Below are 23,699 nucleotides of genomic sequence, written 5' to 3'. Positions count from 1 at the left end.
CCCCACCCCTACCCACCAAGCTGAAGACGACCACTGGATAGCGCTCAGTAACTCTGAGCTCCAGACTTCAGATTCCCACGGGGCAACCTGTTACTCCAGGAAAAGGGACTGCATTGCGACTCTCGAAGAGAGGGAGGGCGACCTGAACAAGTAAACAGAAGGTATTTTGTGGAATAAAAACAGGACAAGCAGAGACAAGTTCGCTTAAAGAGTGGCCTGACAGAAAGTCAGGAGTCATGACAGCGCTGGCAGGAGGTTTACCGAGAATGATGAGACCAACTCCTCATCAGAACTACCCGCGGGGAGGATACTCCCTGGAAGGTAAAACACTGCTACTAGTTGCTTCACGAAAGTTGGGAAAGATTCCAGGCTAAAGGATAACTTATGCAAGGCTGACTAACTCTTACTAACTCCATATCTGAATATCTTTAAAATGTGTGTAATTAAACGTAAATGCAGTTGTCATTTTATGGGAAAAGATTAAAAAAAACCCCACGATTGATTTTTATTTAATATTTTATACAACAATAAGAATAATATCATTTTACATCATTTAAGCTTTATATAACAGAGCTTGGAGATTTTTTTCTCTCCTCATCATACGTGTTGTTTTTCCCAAATAAAACTTTGACGAAACTTTAAGTTTGATAGCCTAGGTTATTTCTGTCCCCCATACGTCGACATTTCACTTTGTTTTAAGAACTTATCTTATCCTGTAAAGTCTCAGATATTCAGTTGTCCTAAAACAAGACGGATTTTATACAAGTTAGGAGAAATCCACTCAGAAATGTCTCTGGCTGTGTAGTTTCCACTCCGTTAGGACAGGGTCGGGTCAACCAGCTTGGTGGAGTCTTCATAAACGGCAGACCTCTTCCCAACCATATCCGCCACAAAATCGTGGAGATGGCTCACCACGGGATCCGTCCATGTGTTATATCACGTCAGCTGAGAGTGTCCCACGGCTGCGTCTCCAAAATTCTCTGCCGGTACCAGGAGACAGGCTCCATCAGGCCGGGAGCCATCGGAGGCAGCAAGCCAAAGGTGAGAGAAAGAAAATTTCACTTAAACATGATTTTCCTCCGTGTTTTTCCAACTAAAAAAAAAAAAAAAAAAACAGCTTAAAAATTGCTTTAAATGTGTTGTATGATCACCCACAGAACATGGGAGGTTAATGAATGGAAATAAACTCAAATACAGTTAGAGCATGTAGAGAACAGACAAAACATCAACAAAATGAAACAAAACCTTATTTTTAAACATTAATTTAAAAAAAAAATCTTTTTCTATCTTTCTTTTCTTAAAAATAACATACATTTATCTATTTATTCCAACATAAGCATTTGCACAAATAAAAATTAAAAATGACTCTAATGACTCTGGATATATTTTCCTCAATCATATATATATATATATATATATATATATATATATATATATATATATATATGTATATATATATATATATATATATATATATATATATATATATATGTATATATATATATATATATATATATATATATATATATATATATATATATATATATATATATATATATATATATATATATATATATATATATATATATATATATATACACATATATATAGTAAGCTGCCTACATAATGGTTGTTTAGATGGTTCTTTAACGTGACTTTTCCTTTTCACACCAAAGCAAACTTCGTCTCCAGAAGTGGACAAGAAGATCGAAGAGTACAAGAGGGAAAACCCGGGTATGTTCAGCTGGGAGATCAGGGACAAACTACTGAAAGATGGGATCTGCGACAGGAACAATGTCCCGTCAGGTGGGTGAACTTTAGAAAAGTTTATGTTATACAGAATGATGTTAAAATAATGCTCATAAGAGAGCAGAGACCAAGGCAATTAGTCCTTCAGTTTAATTGACTTCTTTCTTGGTTAATTAATTAACACACTTTATTAATTATTTGGGCAACTTTTAATCACGCTGCCACGCATTTATGGGAGCGCACTTTTATTTATCCATTTATTGATTTCCAATTTCAACGCTTCCTTTTCAGTGAGCAGCATCAGCCGAATTATGCGCGCCAAATTCGGCGGTGTCGCTGAGGATGAGGAGGAGGAAGAGGACGTGGTGAAGAGGGCGATGGAGGATAACGAACCTCGGACAAAACACAGTATCGATGGCATTCTTGGAGACAGATGTAAGTTCGGATCTTTTTCGTTTTTGTGTATATGTGTGTGTATGGCTGGGTGTGTGTCTGTATGCACATTTATTTAGCTGTGTCATTTTGTGCCTTTACAGTCACCAAAATGCTGAAATATTAAGTTATGAAAGAACGGAACATGAAGGTGGACTTTTGGATTGCTTTAGGTGTTTTATTTTTTGCGGCTGCCTTTAGTTTTTTGTCTGTTGTTTGGGCATCATATCAGTTTTGGTGTATCCTTGTGTCTTTTGTGACTGATTAGTTTATACAGAAATAATAATAATAATAATAATAATAATAATAATAATAATAATAATAATAATAATAATAAACGCCTACGTATAATTTGTCAGAGGCGATCAATAGTTTGCAGACTTTTCCAGAAAAGTTTTACACTTTAAAGTTTTCGGTTCTTACGCATGCGCTTGGAGAGTTAACAAAGAAGTCCATGCAAAGAGCTATTTTAAAATCAAACATTTGTCCAACTTCCAAGCATGAGAAACTTTTTTTAAACACTTAATCGGACACTTGAGGATGAACTTCAGCGGACAAAGCATGGAGAGTCCATTGAGGCTCACACCTCAGTTTGACGCACACAAAAGCCAAACTCCAGTGAGCGGCTCAGTGGTGTACAAAAAGATGCCAGAGCTTTTCAAAATGGGAAAAGAAAGGGAGAGAAAAACTGCACTGACAAAAGACCGGGAGAAGACATTATGAACCCGCAATGAGCGATGAATTATTCAGGGACACCAATGGGCCCAGTGCCACCGAGTTTATGAGTTGCGCAAAGAAATCTCAGTTTTCGCTTTTACCTCACTGTGAACGGTTTATATTTGAGAAAAGCTAAGCTTCCAGACAAGCACCTGTTGATTTACGACCTGTTGGTTACTGAAGAGTTGTGGCAAAGGACGGGCTGGAACATGTAGTTAATTATTGATGGCCAGACCCATGGAGTGGTAGTTTGCATATTTATACATTGTTCTATATTTGTTTAAATTTAGTCAAAACGGGCCGTTTTACATTGACTCTTTAAGAAAAATTTGGGTAAGTAGAGTTATTTGGACCAGGTCAAAAGGGGTGACTGTCTGAAATGTGTTTCAGCCAGTCCACAACAAAATTGAGCGGTTCCGTTACTTTTGTGCGCGGGGCATTTTTTTTTTAATTTTATTTTTTTTATCGCGGCTTTTTGTCTTTGCGCAGCGAGCATGACTCTTTCAACCAGTAAGCGCAGGAAAACTCTCCTCCTCACTAGATTAAATCCAAACCTTTTATTTCTCTCCACTTTCATCTCAGACAAAGTCCGCCCCTTCCCTTTTTTGCCTTGGGCGCACACATTTAATTCAGTGTCCATGCGGGACACTTCCCACTCCCTCTCCACCGTATAGTGGGACACATCCACATCAAGAGCGCGACTTTGTAAACACATTTAAGCGCAGAGCGGATTATTCTGATTGGAAACAGAGTTTTTTTTTTTCCAACTGAAATTACTTATTCAATGTTATTTTCTAAATAACGTTGGCTGTTTTTTTAATTTCTTTTTTAAAACTTTCTTTTACTTTTATTAATGCGTTTAATACGAACAAGTGTGAATTAGACAAATGCAACACATCTATTTCTTTTTTATTATCATTTTTTAACAGACCAAATAAAACAGATGAAATCCTGCTAATAGTTAAGATCACTTCCCTACAGACTAGTAGGCCCACTGTTTTATTACTGTGTCTCTTGGATGTGGATGTAGTTGTTGTTTTTCTCTTTCATAGCATTCCATTAGAATGTGAAAAGGGTGGTTTGGTGACTTGAGAGAGTGTCTTCTGGCCAAATATTGATTAAGTAGGTGTTTGCAGAGGCTATTGTTGTGATGGGGAGAGGCCTGTTGCTCTCTGCCCCTTTCTCCTCAGCTACTATTGTTGGCTTTCCTTAAGTGCTAAGATCAAAGCTGACTCATTTAGATTTATTTGTCTGGGAAAAAAAAGAATGCTAAGGTTTGTGGGATAAAGTATACTGAGCAGCAGCAGTATGTATGCATGGCATTAGCATGTGCCAGGATGAGAAGTAGATGAGTATGATTATAAGTTGCTTTGTTTATCTTTACCATTACTTTCAATCATGGGAATAAGATAATGCTCAACTCGTAAAGTTTAAACCTTTATAGTTGAAACAATGGATTTGTCATTGGGCACGTTTGTTGACTATGAATATATCGAAATAAGTGTATCTTTAAGATATCATTAAATGAGCACATTTAATTACACTGTAGCTTCAAAGATTGCTTCTTGCCATTAGCAGGGCTGTTTTAATTGATAGCATCCTCTATTTATTACTGCTGTCGCTTTAGCCTTTAGCCTCATTTAACTAATTAAAGTAACCCAAGTCATGAAAGAGGGGTAGCCACTCTTGCAGGATCTATTTATGGCAGGTGGGGGGTGAAAGGCAGAAAGAAGAAGGGGGAAAAAAGAAAGCTCAGAAATACAAACAGTCAAAGGGACAACTTTTCTTTAAAGGGAGTCCTGCAGTGCTTAAATGAATGAGCTCAGTTCTTTCAATTCTGCCATGGTGAACGCAGTCAACATGTAATAATTGGTTTCATTGAGGTGCATTCCAACAATCTGCTGCCATTCTCCTGCCTCCATTGTCTGGAGGCAGGCAAATAGCCAGAGGGACAGGAGGAATCAAGTGCTGACAAAACATGAAAGATTTAGCTGCTTTTGTCAAAGGAGCTGAGTAGGACTTTGTTTGTGTAAATAAACTGGGTTACTGACTCCCTGGGATTTTGGCATGGATTAAGAATGAGAGAAAATTTAGGAGTGAGGAGAGCAGAAAGATCATATTTGCGTTCGGTGTGTGCCTTTTTATTATGGCGTGTGTGTGTGTGCCCTATACGTTAATTTCAAAAGCAATCAAGGCACAATTAAGACAACTAGACAACTACAAAACTACAACATCTGTGCCATCTTAAACCAATTTTCACATTTTATGACTTACATGCTCACAAGTCAAGAATATACAGAGATTGGTTTCTCTCACACTCAGGGAGCAAAGTCATCCGAGCTGCATGGCAATAACCCATAACTGTAAACAGAGAAATACATGCTGATTTTTTTTAAATTTTTTTTTTTTATAGATCTTATATAAAGCTTTAGCGCAGACAGGAGGCCTCTTTGTAACCAGAGGAATGTCTGCTACAGTCCGCATTTCACTGTGTTTGTAGTACTTATAATGCTTGTTTATCCTGCAAGGCAGCTTGGAAAAACAAACAAAAGAAGAATTAGATAGATAGATAGATAGATAGATAGATAGATAGATAGATAGATAGATAGATAGATAGATAGATAGATAGATAGATAGATAGATAGATAGATGGATGGATGGATAGATAGATAGATAGATAGATAGATAGATAGATAGATAGATAGATAGATAGATAGATAGATAGATAGATAGATAGATAGATAGATAGATAGATAGATAGATAGACAGACAGACGGACATTGTTTTGCTCTTTTCTACTTTTCTGTCGGCATGATTCTCAGGGCTCTCTCACTCCACAAAAAGAAAGAAAAAAATCCACACTGGCTGATCTGCAACTGAATGCAGACTCTATGCTTCATTAAAGCCTCTTTCTCTGTTGGCACCCACATTGTGATCCCCCAATATTAATTCAAAGGACAATTAATGAATGCGGGCCAACTTTGAAGTAATGGGCTGGGGTCCTGGCCTGAGCCGGCCCCTCAGCACTGATGTACTCTCCACATTCTCCCAACTAACCCCAGAGACACTGTGAAGTGACTGAAAGAGAAGAAATGAGCAATAGAAGGTCAAGGAGAGGAGCCCCAGCAGAAAAAGAACTCTCTATTTCCTTGGAAGTATTAGCTAAGCAAAACTCTGATGGGGAGGATAAAGGAGCGTGAAGAGAAAAGGGTCGGGGGCGAGGGGACACTGCAAAGAGCACCACAATGGGATAGTTAATTGAGTAAAGCCAGACAGTGTTGTCAATCATTTAACTTTGTTTAGCCTCAGTTTTTGTGGAGCTGTTTCGTCCAGCACATTGCACATTATGGACATGCCAGCAGCTCTGTTGCTGTTTTAAGTAATGCCTTTTCTCCTTCTCTGGAGAAAGAAATTACCTAAAACACCCTCAATGAAATCCTGCAGTTTGTTGCCCTAAAGTTCTCATTTTGCAAAAAAAAAAACTGCATCAGATACAGAGAAAAACAGAAAAACTGACCATTATTCTGTATGTAGCATCAGAAAAAAACATGGAATGTGAGGATGATTTCTTTCTCTGTTGAGTGTCTGTGAAGATTTGTTGCAGGGTCAGTGGTGGGCCATTTTCACTGCAATGCTGTGCAGTTGCTGTGAAAAGGTCAGGGGCCAGCCTAGGGTCACTTGACTGTTAAAACTATCAGGACCCAGGAAAAGGAGGTTACAATAATGTTTGGGAAAAGATGTCAGCTCACAGTCTAATACCATACCACCACCCCGTTGGAGTCAGCTGCTTCCACAGCTTTCATTTCTCTCTTGCATACGTTTAAATGATATGTGACACATATCATCAGACAACCAAGGTGATTGCTCGGTTGTCTGTTTCACCTAAATGAGGCAAGGCTGATGCAGATCTTTGCTAGTTAGTCTCCGTTTGACTGGAACGTGCGGCAGACTGGCCCTTTGCTGCAGCTCTGCGTGGGTTCAGTGAAGTTGTTTTGTCCCTGCCCCGAGGGTGGAAATGCCACCGTGAAACTGTCACCTAACTGCACCGCAGTGGAACTAAATAATAACCACTGCCCACTGGGCACACATAATAGCCATGTAGGGCCTTTTGGGGCTTCTTGTCACTGATTCAGTGTTAGACAGAGATACATCTTTTTACTTCATATCGCCAGCTACTTCTTTGTACGTTAAGTGCCAACCTCCTGCCATCATTTACTCAATTTTCTCTGTCCATCACATCATCATCTCCCTCGCTTTTTCTTTCCATCAGACCCCCTCCTCCTTTCCCAGGCAGCTGCAGGTTCCTGGGGGCTCTTTAGCAAGTCAAGTGAGCAGCCCACTCACTCCTATTTTTCTCTTAACTGTTAACCCCAGCTGAGTCCATAAGCTGTCAGTTAACCATTCTTCTCCTCCAGTGCATCTGCTTGCTCCAGCTCGATGCTACTATTTCATTCAGTGACCCATTTGCACTGTGCTGTGTTGCCTGAAAGGGCCAGATCTACTTCCTTGGGCAAATAGCTAGTTCATTTGTCTCTTCTGCCCTTTGTTTTGCATTGCGAACACATGTCACCAGCTCAATTACCTTCTCTATTAACAGCCTTTGGAGGACGGGTAAGCCTGCCCCTACCAAGACAAGGCTATAAACCGCTCCATATGCTTTGCTTTATCTTTTTTTTTTCTTATCCTCCTCATTTCATTTTGATTCTCTCTCACAGTCTCTGTCACACTTTCCGTTTCTTTCCTCGTTTTTTTTTTTTTTTTTTTTGGTCATTTTTCAAACTTTGTGTGTGAATTTATATAAACGTGTGTACAGACATGGTTGTGTGCGACTGGGTATGTCTCTTCATATTAACATCACTTGAAGGGGCGGGAAGAGAGGAAGGGGGGGGGGGGGGGGGGGGGGGGGGGGGGGACGATTGCTTGCCAAGACGAGTCCTGGCCGCAGTCTATGCAACAAACAAGAGCAGTCTTTATCCTCAGAGTTGGAATCCTCTCCCAGTTTTTTTTGGCCTGCTTGAGGAACTCTTGATGCAGGTGAAGCTAATGGAACTGGACGTTCCCCAGGTTCACATCTGTGACCCACTGGACTTTATCTTCCCTGGCTGTCAGTCTCCTCTCTTGATCCACAAAAGGTTCTGTTTATATTGAACAGAGAGTTTGTAGCATTGTCCTTTCCAAACTGATAGAGATCCATCATGTGTGCATGTGCAATTTTAAATGCACTTTTTTCTTTTTTCCCAAGGACAGTAACCTGTTATTCACTCATTTAACACTCTAGATTTGGCTAAATATTCTAGTTAATCTACTCTGTTGTCTCATGTAGCTCAATAACAGTTATCGTACATCTTATTTAGCTTTGAAACAAGTGCTTCATGGATAATTCTACAGCAGGCTCAATTTCCGCTAGAAGGATAATAATCTGTCTTTCTATTAAGATTCTTGTCAGCGCAACAACCAAACTGTGAGTGGCGATAGAGTATTTTCAGCTCCCCAGCGCTTTAGCTGCAGCGGAAAATTTGATTTGGGTGTTTAAGTAAGGAGGTCGAGGCCTCTCTTTTTTGTGCCCAGTATCCTCTTCTGTCATTTGTTGAGGGTAATGTGTGGGAACAAGCCTGCTCCTGCATTAGCAGGCCTTAAAATTGATCCCCAGCAGCACAAGAATGGTATTTTGAAAGTTTAAAAAAATGTGGATGTAATGATGGCTGAGTCCAGAGAAAGAGACAAGTGAAGTGACTAGATGAGATGGAAGGGACAGGTTCTATTTTTAACAATGACCAGCACCACCCATTTGCATTAGTTCGGTACTTTCCCTGCCCCCTCTTCCCAAGCATCTTCTTCAGGTACCTCCAGCTTCCAAACTCCTCTCCATGTCAACCTTTCGACTTTCCATCCCCCAACTTTATGCCCCTCGGGCTGTGGAAGGAGGGGGTTAAGGGGTGCTCCCCTGCTGTGCCCCTCCACAGCCCCCATTGGCCCTTCACTGGACCCCTTTGTGCCCCTCTCCCTCCCACTCCTCATTCTCCCACTCAGCCCCCGGCTCTACAGCCCCCATCTTACCCTTCAGTCCCCCCTTTTTCCTCCCATCTCCCCTGCTGGGCAGGTGACAGGCCCCTGAATGCGGGCCCGGGCGTCCCTGATGGCTCCTACAGATGGAGCGTGGTAATCGGTCCAATAGAGGCCTGCCACAGCCTTTCCCTGCTAAGATACAAAAGCTTGGCCACATCACTTCCAAATAAAAAACAGGAGAAAAATAGAAAACGAGTGTAAGAGGAAAGCAGATAAAGAAAGAATAAAAAAGAAAAAGCAAGCAAGAGGATGAGAAAGCAACATTGTCATTTGCCATTTGGGGATAGTCTGTGACGGAGTGCTTCGTCAGTAGCTACTAATAATAAAGATTGGGAGGGAAAAACGGGGAAAGACAAAAATTACAGAGAGCAACGGAACAAAGATCCACCCCCAGCCCTGTAGTTAACATGAGTTAGATTGAGAAATGGGGAGCTCTCACTCCCCTGAGGAGTTTTATGAGCTCTTCTTCTCTCTTTTAGGAATCTCTGCTGCCATTCGACCTCTTTTTCTGTCTTTTTTTCTTCCATCAACAAAATAGTCATAACATTACATGTCATTTTATGGCATGCTAGGATTATTCTTTTAATATAAATGAAACTATTAAAAAAATGCACTTGTTAATCCAAGTAGTGTTGTTGTGTTTACAAGCAAAGTTTCTATTTCATGCATCATGTCTGCAAGGCTCCATAGTTTTCTCTTTGCACCTGTTGTCTTATAGAATTTGCTCCAATTGGTCTCACATCCTTTCATAAACAAACCACATCCCAAACTCATACTGCACGTTCCAGGAGTATTGAAGCATCCAGCCAATCCCCGGTGACCCTATATGCCAGTGTGGCGTCCCTGGTCCAAATGTAATAAAGAGCTCTTCTCAGCGTCAGAATCTTGTTTGCCGGCGGTCCTTTGCTCAGCAGCATTCCCAGAGGCCAAATCCGTGTGTAATGCCTGGTCAGACACACACTGGCAACCGGCACAAACATTTCCTGCTTGACTCCAGAGGCTCCAGTGGCAAGGGCAGATCCCTGTGCCCCCCCTCCATGTCTGACTTGGCACTTTTTAATTAAAGCTTTAAATCTGGAGGGCATAGGGAGAATGAGCAGTCTGGGGCAAACAGACAAGCTTCAGTTCTGCCCTGAAGCCTTTCTCTTGCTTACACCTGTCTCTGTGCTTGGGAGTTCCTTATTTCTTCTCTCAGCTTAGATGTTCACTGCATAGTCTAAGTATTGAAAAAGACCCACTGAACCTTCCTCATGAGGTGTTAGAGGTCCCATTGGGGTGGATTTGGGAGAGGATTCCAACTCTCTCTGCTTTGTGTCCATCTGTGTTTGACACATTGTCATAGAGAACATTTACTGGAGGGAAAGCTCGCAGCCCAGACACAGCAGATGCATGTTTGTGAGTGTGCATATAACGGAAAAAGAAATGGGGGATTGCACTCGTAATGGCGGACAATGGAGAGCTGTCACGGTAGTTTGTGGAGCCTGATCATTATTTAATAGATGGGCAGCCTCCCCCTGAATGCAGAAATGGTCCTCTGTCTCAAGTCTCAAGCCTTCATTGATTCACCCTCTTCTGCTGAATTAGATCCCTATAGCTGTCTCTCACTGGTCCGGTCGCTTTTTTCCTGCCCTCAACTGAACAAACAGATTAAGAAGCACCTGCAAAGGACTGCCTTCATTTCTCAATAGGATGCTATCGTCATAGCACACAGCATGGGTAAGACTGGGAGAGACGGAGTGTCCCAGGCAATAGATGCCCCAGAGGGATCTAGACCTCTTTAATCCATGTTCAAGCAGCCTTTGGCTTTTGATCACATCAGGAACCACTGAAGAGTTTAAGGAAGCAGGGGGACACATTCTAAAGTGGCTCTGCACCATGTGTTGTAGTCAGCATAATCTATTATTTCAGCACTGGCTATTGTATCCCAGCTCAGTATTCACTGCAGTTTCATTACATGTTCGCCCACCTCTTTCAAATAGTGAAGTAATGCGGTGTTTGTTTTGCAATCCCAGCCAGTCACTCGGATGAGGGCTCTGACGTGGACTCTGAGCCAGGCCTGCCTTTAAAAAGGAAGCAGCGTCGCAGTCGGACTACTTTCACAGCAGAGCAACTGGAGGAGCTGGAGAGGGCCTTCGAACGCACACACTACCCCGACATCTATACACGAGAAGAGCTGGCTCAGCGGGCCAAACTGACAGAGGCTCGAGTTCAGGTTAGACACACATGAACATGTGCACGTCAAAGTCCTTGGGACTAAATCCATGACAATGAAGCAATGTGTCACTGTCATGGATGTGTGTCATGTGAGCGTTAAATTGTTTTGGGATGTTGCCACACATTCTTTACAGCCATTAGACATGTGTTCCCACAAAACACCATCGACCCCCGAACCTTACCGCACATACAGATGAACGCCTACATGCTCAGCCACTTTTTATGGGGACAGCTTTCTATTTGTGTCAAAGTTTTGCCAAAAGGGGGGTTGAAAAGACCTAGAAATAGATTATGATTTAGATAACTGCCTGATTCAGGCTCTAACAGCCATAACAGCCCTCTGGTGCTATCTGAACCACATGACTTGCAGTAGCACACAAAGATGTGGTTTCACTGCAGTCTGCAGATGTTAAGATCTTTATCACTTTAGCTCCCTGTAATGAGACTGAAAAGCCTCACGCACACTTAAATCCACCGACCTGATACAAAAGCACACACACACACATAAAAAAAAAAACATGTAGCAGTACGACGAGTGAATTTGAACTCTTCTCGTCTTCTGCAGATAAAGACACACCTCTCAAGCTTGTCCATGTTCTTTCTTTAGGTGTGGTTCAGCAACAGAAGAGCTCGATGGAGGAAGCAAGCAGGAGCGAATCAACTGATGGCTTTTAACCACCTCATCCCCAATGGTTTCCCTCCATCAGCAATGCCAGGTCTTCAGCCCTATCAGCTGTCAGACAGCCCTTATCCTCCGACTTCTATAGCCCAAGGTTGGCATGGATGACCTCATCTTAATATACAAAGACTTCATTGAGTGTAATGTTTTAGCTGAAAAATCATCTCAAAATGCAATTAAACCTCATGAAGTACCAGTGAAAAAGTTTGGACACACTTTCATTACATCGAATGAGATGTCCATTTTTCACTGGTACTGCATTTAAGCAGCAGCAACATTTTATGTTTGATTGCTTAAGAAAGATTAGATTTGATATCAAATGTTGTATTCCATGCAGCCTCTGAGCAGCCCAGTACAGTCCACCGACCTCAACCTCTCCCACCCACCTCAGTGCACCAGAGTGGGCTCAGTTCTTCAGCATCTTCCCAGGATGGAGGTTCTGCGTACTGCCTGTCTTCTGGACGACACAGCTTCTCAGGATACTCAGACAGCTTTGTGGCCCCAACAGGACACTCCAACACTGTGAACCCCAGCATTAGCAACAGCCTCTCACCACAGGTGACTATATGTATCTGATTTTGAAGCACACATAAAAACACTTACATCTATCTATCTATCTGTCTATCTATCTATACACACACGCAAATATGTATACATGCATCAATGTAGTCACAAACGTCTAATTTGCCTGAAAAAAATTGCACCATATGGTTGGATAACGGTGCACAGAAACACACATGCGCTGCCTGTATGACCTGGGAGATGTCATTGCAACGACATTGATGAAATCTTGTTAGGCTAAAGAACTCGGCAGCTTTTCATTTTTGTTTATTCTGATAGATATTTTGATGAATTTAAAATGTGGCAAACGTCAGTCTTTGGGGAGGTGTGAGTACCAGACACGAGGAAGGATGTATGGATGTCAGATGATGACACAAATCAAAACTGAAAAGACAATTATGGTCGATTACACAGTCATCAGTGTCCATCAGTGGCTCCCTACCAGCCCAGAAGATGGACTAACAGGCGTAAAACGAGCTTTTAACCACCACAAAGGGTGGTCGGCCTTCGTGCAATGCATGGTGGGTACTAATTCCCATGAGAGAGAATCTCAGACTCCTGTTAGGCACAGATAAAAAAAAGCCTCAGGCAGGTTTGTTACCACGTGAATGCCCAAATATGTATATATTGAGGAAAAAAAAAGAAAGAAAACAAAACAGAATGCTGTAGTGGCTGCCAGGGAGCACAGTCAGAAAGTATGTGGTAGCACCACTGAGGCTAAAACTATAATTGACTGTTTTAATGCATGAACAGCATCATTGATGAGATTTTTTTTCTTAAAGAATTAGACACACGCTGTTAAAAAATCAGCAGTAGTTTCCAGGGTACAGATTGAGAAAGAAGACAGGGAAATTTTCATTTGACAAACTGCAAGCACACAAGTAGCAGACTCATGTAACTGGTTGTGGTGTAAGTTCCCTCACCCACAGGGTCATCAAAGGATTTAAAATCCAATAAAGAGGCCAAAGGTGGTGTGCCCTCATGGATGGTTTTAACATTAACCTTTGCAGGCAGCTCTGTACAAAATGGACATCTCGTCTTGTAGATCGGGCGACGTGCCTTGAATATTTTCTCAGTCTGGGATTGCAATCACTGAATGTTCCAGTGTCTTAATTGATTGGAATGAAGTAATCTATCTCCTCCTAACAAAGTATGTAATTTATGCAAATGAATCACTTTGTTGAATAATTTGTTGTAATTCACATATTCATTGCAGCTGTTTGAATGTACACTGCAATGCAGTTTTCTCTATTTCCAGTGATGATAGAATTAATTTTCTGATTTTAACTTAATAAGGGAGAGGAAATGAGAGGTGATTAAATTCTATGACATTGATAGTACATGAAGACCTCCTTACACTTGGAAAACTTTAGAGCTTTGATGTTGTCAGACTGCTGCATCTCAGTTAGTTTTGCTCTAAATTCTCTCTAAAATTACCCCCTTGATTTGTCAGAACTCTGAATTCGTCTATAAAAGCTTCTGTATTCTTTTTGCCTTTCATCAGAAGAATCCACCAACTTCAGACATAGTCACATCAGAGCATGATAGGGTTTTGATATAGATAGGGTTTGCTGTTGGTCAGTGATATTTTCATCTGAGCAGTGAGCTCTGCACTGAGAACAGCAGCCAGGCCAAATCTCCCTGTCTCTGGCGTCTCAGTGCTGATCTGGTGCATACCAAAGCAATCCTTTCTCACCAAGGAAGCAAGCGGCCAGGATTTGCACCCCCCTGAGACCTAATCCCCGGAACAACCTCAAAACAGACGTACCATCAGGAACTGCTGCTGGTTCAGTTGCAGAGTGAGAGTGCATGTACGCATGAGAACGTAGATCAGAAACAAACTCGACACAAGCATGTGTGTGCCACACAAACTAATGTTTGCTCACATTTGTGCAAACACAACAACTTGACTATGTTTTATTTGTAGAATAACTATAAATACATACATATACACACAAACAAACAAAAAAAACCCCAACAAAAATAAAAACAAATTAATAATAAAAAAATATTGGAATTCTCATATTGACATATATTAAATTAACTTAGTTTTTAGACTAATAAACTGAAAAACAACATATTTTTTGTTGGTCTTTTTTGGAACATATTTACTGTAATCTATACATTTATATGATTAAAATTTGAGATATTTGACATATATTGGTTAACTGAAAACCCCCCCCTCAATTTTAAGCATAGCTACCATATGCTGTAGATTTTGGTCAGATTGCGCTGAAAATTAGTAAATTTCATATATTAGAGAGATTAGAAATTTCCCCTTTACGCGTACATGTGCATGTGCGTGCCAGCTGGCTGTCAGCTGGGAAAGCCCTTGTTTTTACATCACATTACATTACTTATTCTTCTCCTCCTCTTTAGTTAGAGGCTGTTTGGTTTTTTTTTCTTGTCTTTAGCTCGATTTACTTCTCGGTGGACTGTAATTCTTGCTCTCCTTCCTACACTGTGTTTTTTAGACATTTTCACGACTTTGCTTCTCACGCAAACCCTTGTGCAGCTGTTCAGAATGTATCACCATACCCCTAAAGTCCTGACATCAGAACAAAAAATGCTTACTACATGTGCACGCACATACACCTTTGGTGAGTGGCATGATTCCAAATGTAGGTGAAGTAGCCCTAGTACACACATACATAAACACACCCTAGTCATCGTTCCCACGTACCTTTTGGCCTCTTTACCCTGGATTCACGAGGACACGGTGAATTTTGGAGCATGACTGAGACAACAAATGAAAGTGAAAGAGATAAAAGAGATATAACTGACTGGTGTATGAAACAGTACTTTACTGTCTTTAAATTCTGCTTTAAACATATTAAAATGTTAATATATATATGGTTTTTATAAATTAACTGACCGCACTTGAAATGAGTTCCCTTAATACAAAAAGCTACAGAGACCACAGTTCACATGACAAAAAAAACTCTGAAAATTAATACATTATTTTATCTGTTTCCATGCTCATGACAGGATAACTCATATAGAAACCACCAGTGGGATGAAAGATGCAGCCCTTTAGCCACTGTCAGCTCCCCAGTCAGACAGGCAGAGTAAAGAGAACCATGTGTGTGAGGAAAGTCCATCATTGCATAGTTCTGACAGTGAACTGTTCCTACACTATTGCTCACTTGAGAAGAAAAAAGAAAAGGTTGACTGTTGTATGACAGAGAAAAATGGGAAAACTTGTTTTTTGTTTTTTTCTTTATTCTAGTGTTATTTTGTTTTTTGAATATCATGGTGATTCAAGAAAACGTTTTCATTTGTATTCTAGTTTATTCTAACCCAGTTCTCTTGTGTGTCTCCAATCAGGTGATGGGCCTTTTGAACCCAAGTGGAGTTCCGCATCAGTCCCAGAGTGATTTTGCCCTCTCCCCACTAACTGGAGGCCTGGAGCCCAATGGAGGCATGGCAGCTAGCTGTCATGGTTCCCAGCGCCTAGAGGCTCTTCCAAGCCTAACCAGCATGCCCACCCTGCCCAGCACCCAGTCTTACTGCCCACCCTCTTACACTTCCCCAGCTTATGCTGTTGACCATCACCCTTCCTATCAGTATGGACAGTACAGTCAGAGCAAGGTACACACTGGTTTTAAGCTTCTGCCTGAATTGTATTTTTACACAGATTCATACTGACTTCCAAACTGATTGTTTAAAGTGAGGTTGTATCATTCTACGACCCCTGGCCTGGCTGTGTGATTTCGTTTAGATTTTTCAACCCACAGCCCATGTTAATTGCACAGACCCCACTGATGAGTGAGCTTCTCAAATCACCCTGTGCTGCGCTGAAATTATATTTGTGTTAGGCAGGGCTGTGGTCAACTTGCTTCAGTTTATATTACCATCATTGGCGTATCCATGTGGCTTGATGCTTATCCCAACACACATTTTCCCTCACTGTCCTTTCATGACCCTGTATGATGAGCTTGCCCATCAATTCTATAGTATAACGCATCTAGCCATGTAATGACCCCTGTGTAACGAGGATAGCTGCCCAAGTGAAAGGAGCCACTTCCCAAAGTGTGTTTGACAGGAGGGACGGGAGTGTGTGGGTTGAAGTAGTCTGCTGTTGAGGGCTGATCTGAGGTACACTTCCACATGTTGACCGGCCCATCAATGGCAACATCTTGATGTCATTAATTTAGCCAGACCTGGGAGAGACCCACACATAGCTTTTGGGGGTTTGGCGAAATGTGTATGTGTCTACATATGTATGGGAACACAGGTATGTGTGTACAAAAGCAGGCATAGGGGCTCTTTAACAGGGGGGCGATTATGGCCCTTGGCAGGTCAGGATTAGAACCATGTGTCCCACTGGAGATCAGATTTAGAGTTGTTATTGATCAGTGAAGCAGTGGCAGAGATTCAGGCTATACCAAGCCACCTAGTTCTGACAATGTATGGAGATATTTCTTAAGCATTATGTTGCTACTATTATTATTGAACCTATGGTCTCTGTTTTCATTCTAACCTGCTCATCTAAACCATTCTCTATTTTCTAAACATTACACCTTTCATTCCACACAATTGAAATTTTTCTGTCTTCCTCTGTCCTCCCCAGGTGCCTTTCATCATATGAATCCCTGAACACAACTTGGATGGCTACTATGGCATTCATCTCTGAAGAGCACCACCGCCTACTGCCCCTGCCAACTTCCCCAGCCCTGTGGACAACAAGATAGGGTTTGGGGAGGTGAAAGGGTTATTGTGATCTACTTCAAGAAGAAGGGGAGTCATTTTTGGATGGAAGTACAGTGATACCAATGAAAGAGGTTCCATAAAATAACTAAGGACCAAAGGCACAGCCTCCTCTGTTACTTGACACTTGCTTTACTTGTGTGTCACACCATGCTCCAAGGACCAAGTGCAGTTTTTCTTTTCTCTGCCAGTTTTGTCTCAGGAGGAGAAGAAGGCGCCAAGCAAATGGGTACAATTACTTTTAAAACCATTTGATTTTTTTTAAAATAAAGGGTACAGATATTTCTTGAGGGGAACTCAGCAGCTCCAACTGCTTCTGTGGTCTCATTCACTAAAGACAAAGTGCATTTATCTGCAGTGCTCTTCCAAGGATGTCTTCTTCAAGTCTTAGAGTGGTGATATTGATTGAACATTGATGGGACTCATATGTTGTTAAAGATGAAAATGTGACGACATTAGGAAAACCAGCAGGAAAGCATGAGTTGGTCCGAATGAGAGACGGTGAATCTGCAGCAACCCAAAGAAAGTGCAATACATTCATACCTCATGTTCTGTAAATTAACACGGATCAAATATCTCATATCCTCGAAAAAACCTGCTTCCTCTTTTTTATTGTTATTCATATTGGGTTGTATGCATTGATCAATCAGGGGAAATCATCAAGTGATGAATAATAGCAAATATAGTCATGATGTTACCGGTAAACAAACCAAAAAGAAAAAAGAAAAACACACAAAAAAAGAAAGAAATTCTCTGCCAGTGAATACATTATTCAGTTTGACAGTTAATTTTTGTTGTTGTTGCTTTGCATGTCAAATTAGTTGTCAGCTGGAACTTGCAAATACTAGTTCCATTTCTTATTTATTTAGTGTTGTTCAAGTGTATTTTCTGTATAAGCACTCCTCTGTGCTTAAGTAAGTCTTACACAGTGTTCCTTATTCATGTTTTTCTCTTTTGTATCGTTTTCCATTTCCAATGGTGTGATATGATTTTGTTGTAAGAAGTTTTGTGTATAATATAGCACTATTACTATTTATAATAAACTATGGGAAAATGCAGAAAAAAGTGATTTTGTATTAGCGTCATTTGTGGGATGCATTCAAGATTCATTAATTTAGTATATAGTTATTGTTTGAACTGTTTTTATTTAATCCCTTGTATGCACTTACATACATTGTGCTCTCCAGTATGACATGATACATCCATATCTATCTATCTATTGATCGATATATAGATTTGTATTTGACATTTGGGTTGTCTGCCAAACCTACTCTGCTTTGCAAAAAAATTGTTTATTGATTTCAAACTTAGGACACAAATTCATTGGAAATTATGGTGGGAAGTGCTTTTTGCAAATCTAAATAAATAATTGAATAAAGGATTTCTTAGATGTCCTTGGATAACTAATTAAGTAAATGTGTTAAAGAAATATTTAAGTTTAACACAAATTATATTTGTCATTAAAACATCTAGAAAAATATAATTTTGGATGCATGAATGAGTAGTTCTATGTTTTTTTCAAGAAGGCCCCATAAGCAATTTACGTTGGATAACACTAGTTAATTATTATTAGGAATACACACACGCACACATTATGTATATTTTATATATATATGTATATTTTTTAACCACTCAATTGTCTCAAAAAGTGACATCTGAAAAAAAATCTAATCTTATTTAATAAAATGTTCAAAAGACATTCAAAGTCTTATATTAAAAAAACAACAAAAAGAATATAATTAGTCAAACTATTAAAATCGTTTAAGATGATGTCTTATTTCTATTTCGGCTCTAAATGGAAATTTCTATAAATAAATAACTTTCTCCTTATTTTAAAAGTAACACCTCAGAAATCTTGTAAAAGTAAAAAAAAAAAAAAAAAAGTCAATAAGTTATTAATACAATAAGTTTAATAAATTAAAACAACTTTCTCCTAATTGGTGGTATTTCACTCTGGAGAATGTTCAGAAATGTAGAAAAAGATCTTTCAAAAATATATATGTAGATTTTGTATTAGTTGTGTTTTTAATTTGATTCGGACTTCTCATGTAACCTGAAACATTTCTTAGGTTTGTCTTTATTGGCTGATTTTTTATGATTCATGTATATCAAGGGAATAAAACCATCAAAGTAAACAAATAAAGCAATTTAAATGAATTAGAAAGTAGCTCACTCAACCTGAAAGCGTCTTTTGTTTTTCCTGCTAGTGGTGAGGGATGCCTTAGGAACTCCAAGCTGAAGTTCTATGACTTTCTTGTCATGTATCTAGCACACACTCAGGGAGTTCTAAATCATAAATATATCCTCTTTCATAAACACTCCTTTTGGACAAATTCCTGCTCCCTGGTGGCTCCTTCACACCCCTTAATGACTAAAGCAGAAATGCTGTAAATTATACAAGCACAGCAGCCCTCAGACACACCAGGACATCAGTCACCGACACGACTACACACAGCTCAGACGGCTTCTGGCTCTGATTGCCAAACAGAGACGAAAATATTGTTCACCCACTGGGTAGAGCCTCTGAAGGTTACATATATCATCAGCACAGTTTTTATTATGCAATATTTCTTTTTTTTTTTCCCATGTCTTTGGAGGTTTGAAGATCAGGTGTGCAGCTGTCAGTGTCAGTCATGTTATAGATCTTCAGCAAGCATGTGTGTTTCAGTGTTATATGCTTTTGATATTTCTTTTTATTTGTGTACCAACTTGTTTGTTTCCTTTTGTTAATGATCAGTTTGTGTGCCTAACACAAGAACATCGGGGCAAGATCACATTTCACTATTTTCTTTACCCCTCAACAATTTTTTTTTTATTTTTTTTTTTACAAGTGCTCAACTTGTAAGACACAGTGAGTGAAAAAGCAAAGGGTTTGCTTTGGAACAAAATGTCAGTCAAGCAGCAACACACTGGAGACAACTTAACCTCTGACCCCAACACTCTTTGAAATGAGTAGACTACTTGACTGAAGCTGACAACAATCCAAGTTTCTCTAAAGCTTCCAACCCCCAAATTGAAAGTGAAGGAAGGAGTACAAAGAGGATGTGCAAAGAAAAAAAAAAGCGGGTTACAGATAGGAAAATGTTAAACGGGGAATATATCACAAGCATTTCCTTGGTTATTTCACTAGCTTGTGCTTTTTACTTAGCAAAAGGGGAAATAACTATGTTAAAATACTCAGAAGGAAGTCATGTTCATGCTTTTTATAATAATTTCCACACAACACAACAGGAAAGAGGTGGGCTTTATCTCTGAAATGCCCCCTTATCAAGTCTCTTGGAGAGTGAGTGGGTGGCTCACAGCATGCCATTCCTAAAGCGGTGAGTGCTTGACTCTCATGCACACTTGCCATTTGGCCCTTTTGAGTTGGCATTGTTTCTTTTCTACTCATGGTCTTTGCTTAATTTTATATTTACAATGATTTCTTCAGATTTTGAGATGAAGAGCAAGAACCGGACCCTCCTGCTGTTTCTTCTCAATCAATGCCGGCAAATTCTTGAGGACGGGGATATCTACATCGGTGAGGAGCAAATGAACGGGACCATTTCGAATACAACAGTGAATCCTCCGTCCAGCACCAGTCCAGCAATCAACATATCCACCTCCAGGAAAACATATGACAATGCTTACTTCTACATCCTGTTTGTAATGATCTTCTACTCGGTCCTTGCCATGACACTTTTTAAATGCTTCACAAGCAGTGAAGAGGGGCAAAAGGACTCTTATGAGGAGTTCATAGGCACTGGGAAGCCGTCAACACAAACATGCAGCGCAGGCCACATGGCAGAGAAGTTGTACTTTGAAGAGGAGAGCAGCCTGTGAGCCACGGGCTTTTCTAAGGAAAAAGGGGAGGAGTGGTATGGAGGTATATGGGGGATGTTTTGACAGTCTCCAAGCCAGAAAAACGTCAGTGCAAGCGACTCAGGCAAGACCTGCAAGTGATTTTACAAAACCAGCAGTAAATTCATCTCCTCCTCCACTCCATCTGACAATCAGAAATCTCTCGCAAAGCAGGCCGGTCGGCAGGCAGAAGGAGACGGCTGCTGCTGATGATCTGAGAGAAAAGGGTGGAAACATGGAAAAGTGTGGGTCAATGGCAGGCCGGAATCTCCTCCTGTGAGGCCCAATCAGGATCAATAACAGCAGGGCCCGCATCATGCACACACCACAGGGAACCAGAGAGAGGCCTCGACAGACTGATGGTGTGGACATGTACAACATGGACACTGCGTGTGTGAAGTGCGTGTGGCTGTGTAGATGCATGCTTTCTAGAAAATGAGAGCAGGAGAATTTGAGTGTTTAATAAATCATCACTTCATTTCAATGTACAATTTATTTGGTTACTTTAAGTTTTTAGAGGGTAAAACATGAATAAAAATCAGCTTTGTTTTCACTAAATATGAATAAATATCCAGTTACAATTTTCTTCCATAAAGAAGATCCGATGGCATGTTATGTCACTTTATGGCAACATGCATAATCAAATGATTCTGACTAAAATAACATGACATCTCGGCCTAAAATTGGTTCTAATGAGAGCCAAAGCTCCATGCAATAGACAGGACTGACATGACATTCCTTTGCCATTACATTGTAACTGATCTTTGGTGAGTCGATGCACAGCTACAGGGCTGCCTCAACCTCCCTGTGACCCCCAAATGATCTAAGTTTGCAAAGCTGTGGTGAAAAGTGAAGCCAATACTCACTGCATATTAAGCTCAATTGTGCAGGAGGACATGTGAAGTGGATCTTAGGGAACCACAGATTAAAAATTTGACCAATGCGAGTAAGAAAGAGTTCATGTTGCATTATCAGTCTGGTTACAGGTGGATCCACCTCTTACAAATCCAAAAGAAAGAAAGGAGAAAAAGAGAGAGGGAGAGATAGACCCTCATAGGCCTTTTGCACTATTAAATCTCTGGAGGTTAATGGTGGATCTAGACTGTCAGTGGTGGTCTAATTTGAACTATCTGCTCCTGCCGGTCCCTGAGGCCGCGTGGGCCGGTTTCCTTGTTGTCCCTCTTAATTAAATTTTTGTCTCATCCTTCTTTTATAAGATGCTGGGGTCACCACATGTGTACCCAACCTGGCTAAGCCAAGGAAGCATGCCTTCATGTTTTGAGCATGTATGTTTTATTATTTAAAGCATTCACACTGTTTAGAGTTCACTCTTATCAATGCGTACCTAGAGCCAAACTGCTGATCCAACAGGCTGAAAAGAAAACTTTCTAAGTTACATCATTTTGTGTCTCGGGTGGGTTTCATATGTCTGATGTTCAGGATGTTTAGCCTTTACAGATGTATTGGAGAAGGGTTTGTGCCAGCAATGCAAACATAAATCATGACACATGCGTTGCTTTTATATGCCTCTTATAGCACCTAGCATCATAGATGTAATAAATTACTTATGAGCTTTAATGGTCATCAGGAGAAAGACACAATAGAATAAATTGTTTCTTTACACAAGCTGTGAGCTACATTTTAAGATTAAATAAACATCTATGACACCAACTTTTAACTCATGGTGGTTCCTGCTGCTGTAAAAAAAAACTGAGGTTATGCCTCCACCTACTGGTAAAGTTCCCACTTGCAACTGGACTATGGAGAAATGAAAAATAGCTACTAGCTCTGGAACTAGATTGTCCCAGCGCTTTCAGATTCATCATCAGCTGGGCCAGTAAAACATATCAATGTCAGTGTTGAAAAATGTGGAAGAGTATTAATTTTATGAGGGAATACAGGTTTGATAAATGAAAACCTGTCTTTTATCAAATTAATTTTTATGTAAAGTTTGATCAAATGTATAAAAAATTTTATCTTTTCACTTGCAATACTTAACATATGTTTAATGTGGATGAGCTCTTATAAGCTATTTGTCAGGCGGGTTGTTATGTTGGATATTTTAGTGTCAATTAGGGATGTTGCAGCATTAAAAACATTTTGTAGTTGGTAATAGTATCACTGAGTTTAATAAAGTTTTCTTTCCCAGAGCCGCTGAAAGGCTTTGAATCCATCAAAAACGAGGAATACAAAACAAAATCACCATAATTTTGTAAAAAGAAGCCAAGTGACACAATGTCAAGTTAAAGATAAATCTAAATATCTTGATGATTTACTGCTTATTATTTGGCTAGACATGTAATTACATTAAATCCCAGAGCATATTAAGCATGGAAGTTAAATAATGTACCTTAACATTAAGATTCATGTTACATGTTTGATAACGGCAGAATTGCCTCCAATATCTTGACTCCAAGAATCAGACAAACCATTTTCCATTTCATCTTCAACTAAAGCGTGCAACTCAATTGTATGTAGCCTAAAAGTACTTTTAATTTCAGGCCCTATAATCTTGCATTACTGTATAATTTGACCTTTTTTTTTTTTTTTTTTTTTTTTTTTTTTTTAAAGATTATTTGATAAATACCGGTAATTAAGAACACCCGTACAGTCTGTCCCCACAGTGCAACAGTTATCTCCACCGTATGAAACAAATGCTGTTTTCAGGTGCGTTTAATGTGTCTGACAGTCAAAGTGCAGTCCTTGCAGTTCTGCTCGTGCAAGACCTGGG

The 23,699-nt window shown here is 40.0% G+C and overlaps 1 protein-coding gene across 1 annotated transcript; it reads left to right on the top strand.

Moving 5' to 3' along the window:
* Nucleotides 1–202: 202 nt before the first annotated feature.
* pax3a (paired box 3a) lies at nt 203–17,009 on the top strand (the record flags this gene model as incomplete). Its single annotated transcript, XM_079243256.1, has 9 exons — nt 203–321; nt 806–1,041; nt 1,677–1,806; nt 2,041–2,184; nt 10,977–11,176; nt 11,786–11,951; nt 12,195–12,415; nt 15,746–16,009; nt 16,992–17,009. Exons 1-9 carry the CDS (start codon nt 237–239, stop codon nt 17,007–17,009), a joined length of 1,464 nt encoding a protein of 487 aa, XP_079099382.1. The 5' UTR covers nt 203–236.
* Nucleotides 17,010–23,699: the final 6,690 nt, after the last annotated feature.

This window comes from Telmatherina bonti (genome assembly GCF_933228915.1).
Source record: "Telmatherina bonti genome assembly, chromosome: 7".
NCBI classification, from domain to species: domain Eukaryota; kingdom Metazoa; phylum Chordata; class Actinopteri; order Atheriniformes; family Telmatherinidae; genus Telmatherina; species Telmatherina bonti.
The sequence above is the reverse complement of the archived record's forward strand: the minus strand, read 5'-3'. Positions and strand labels throughout refer to the sequence as shown.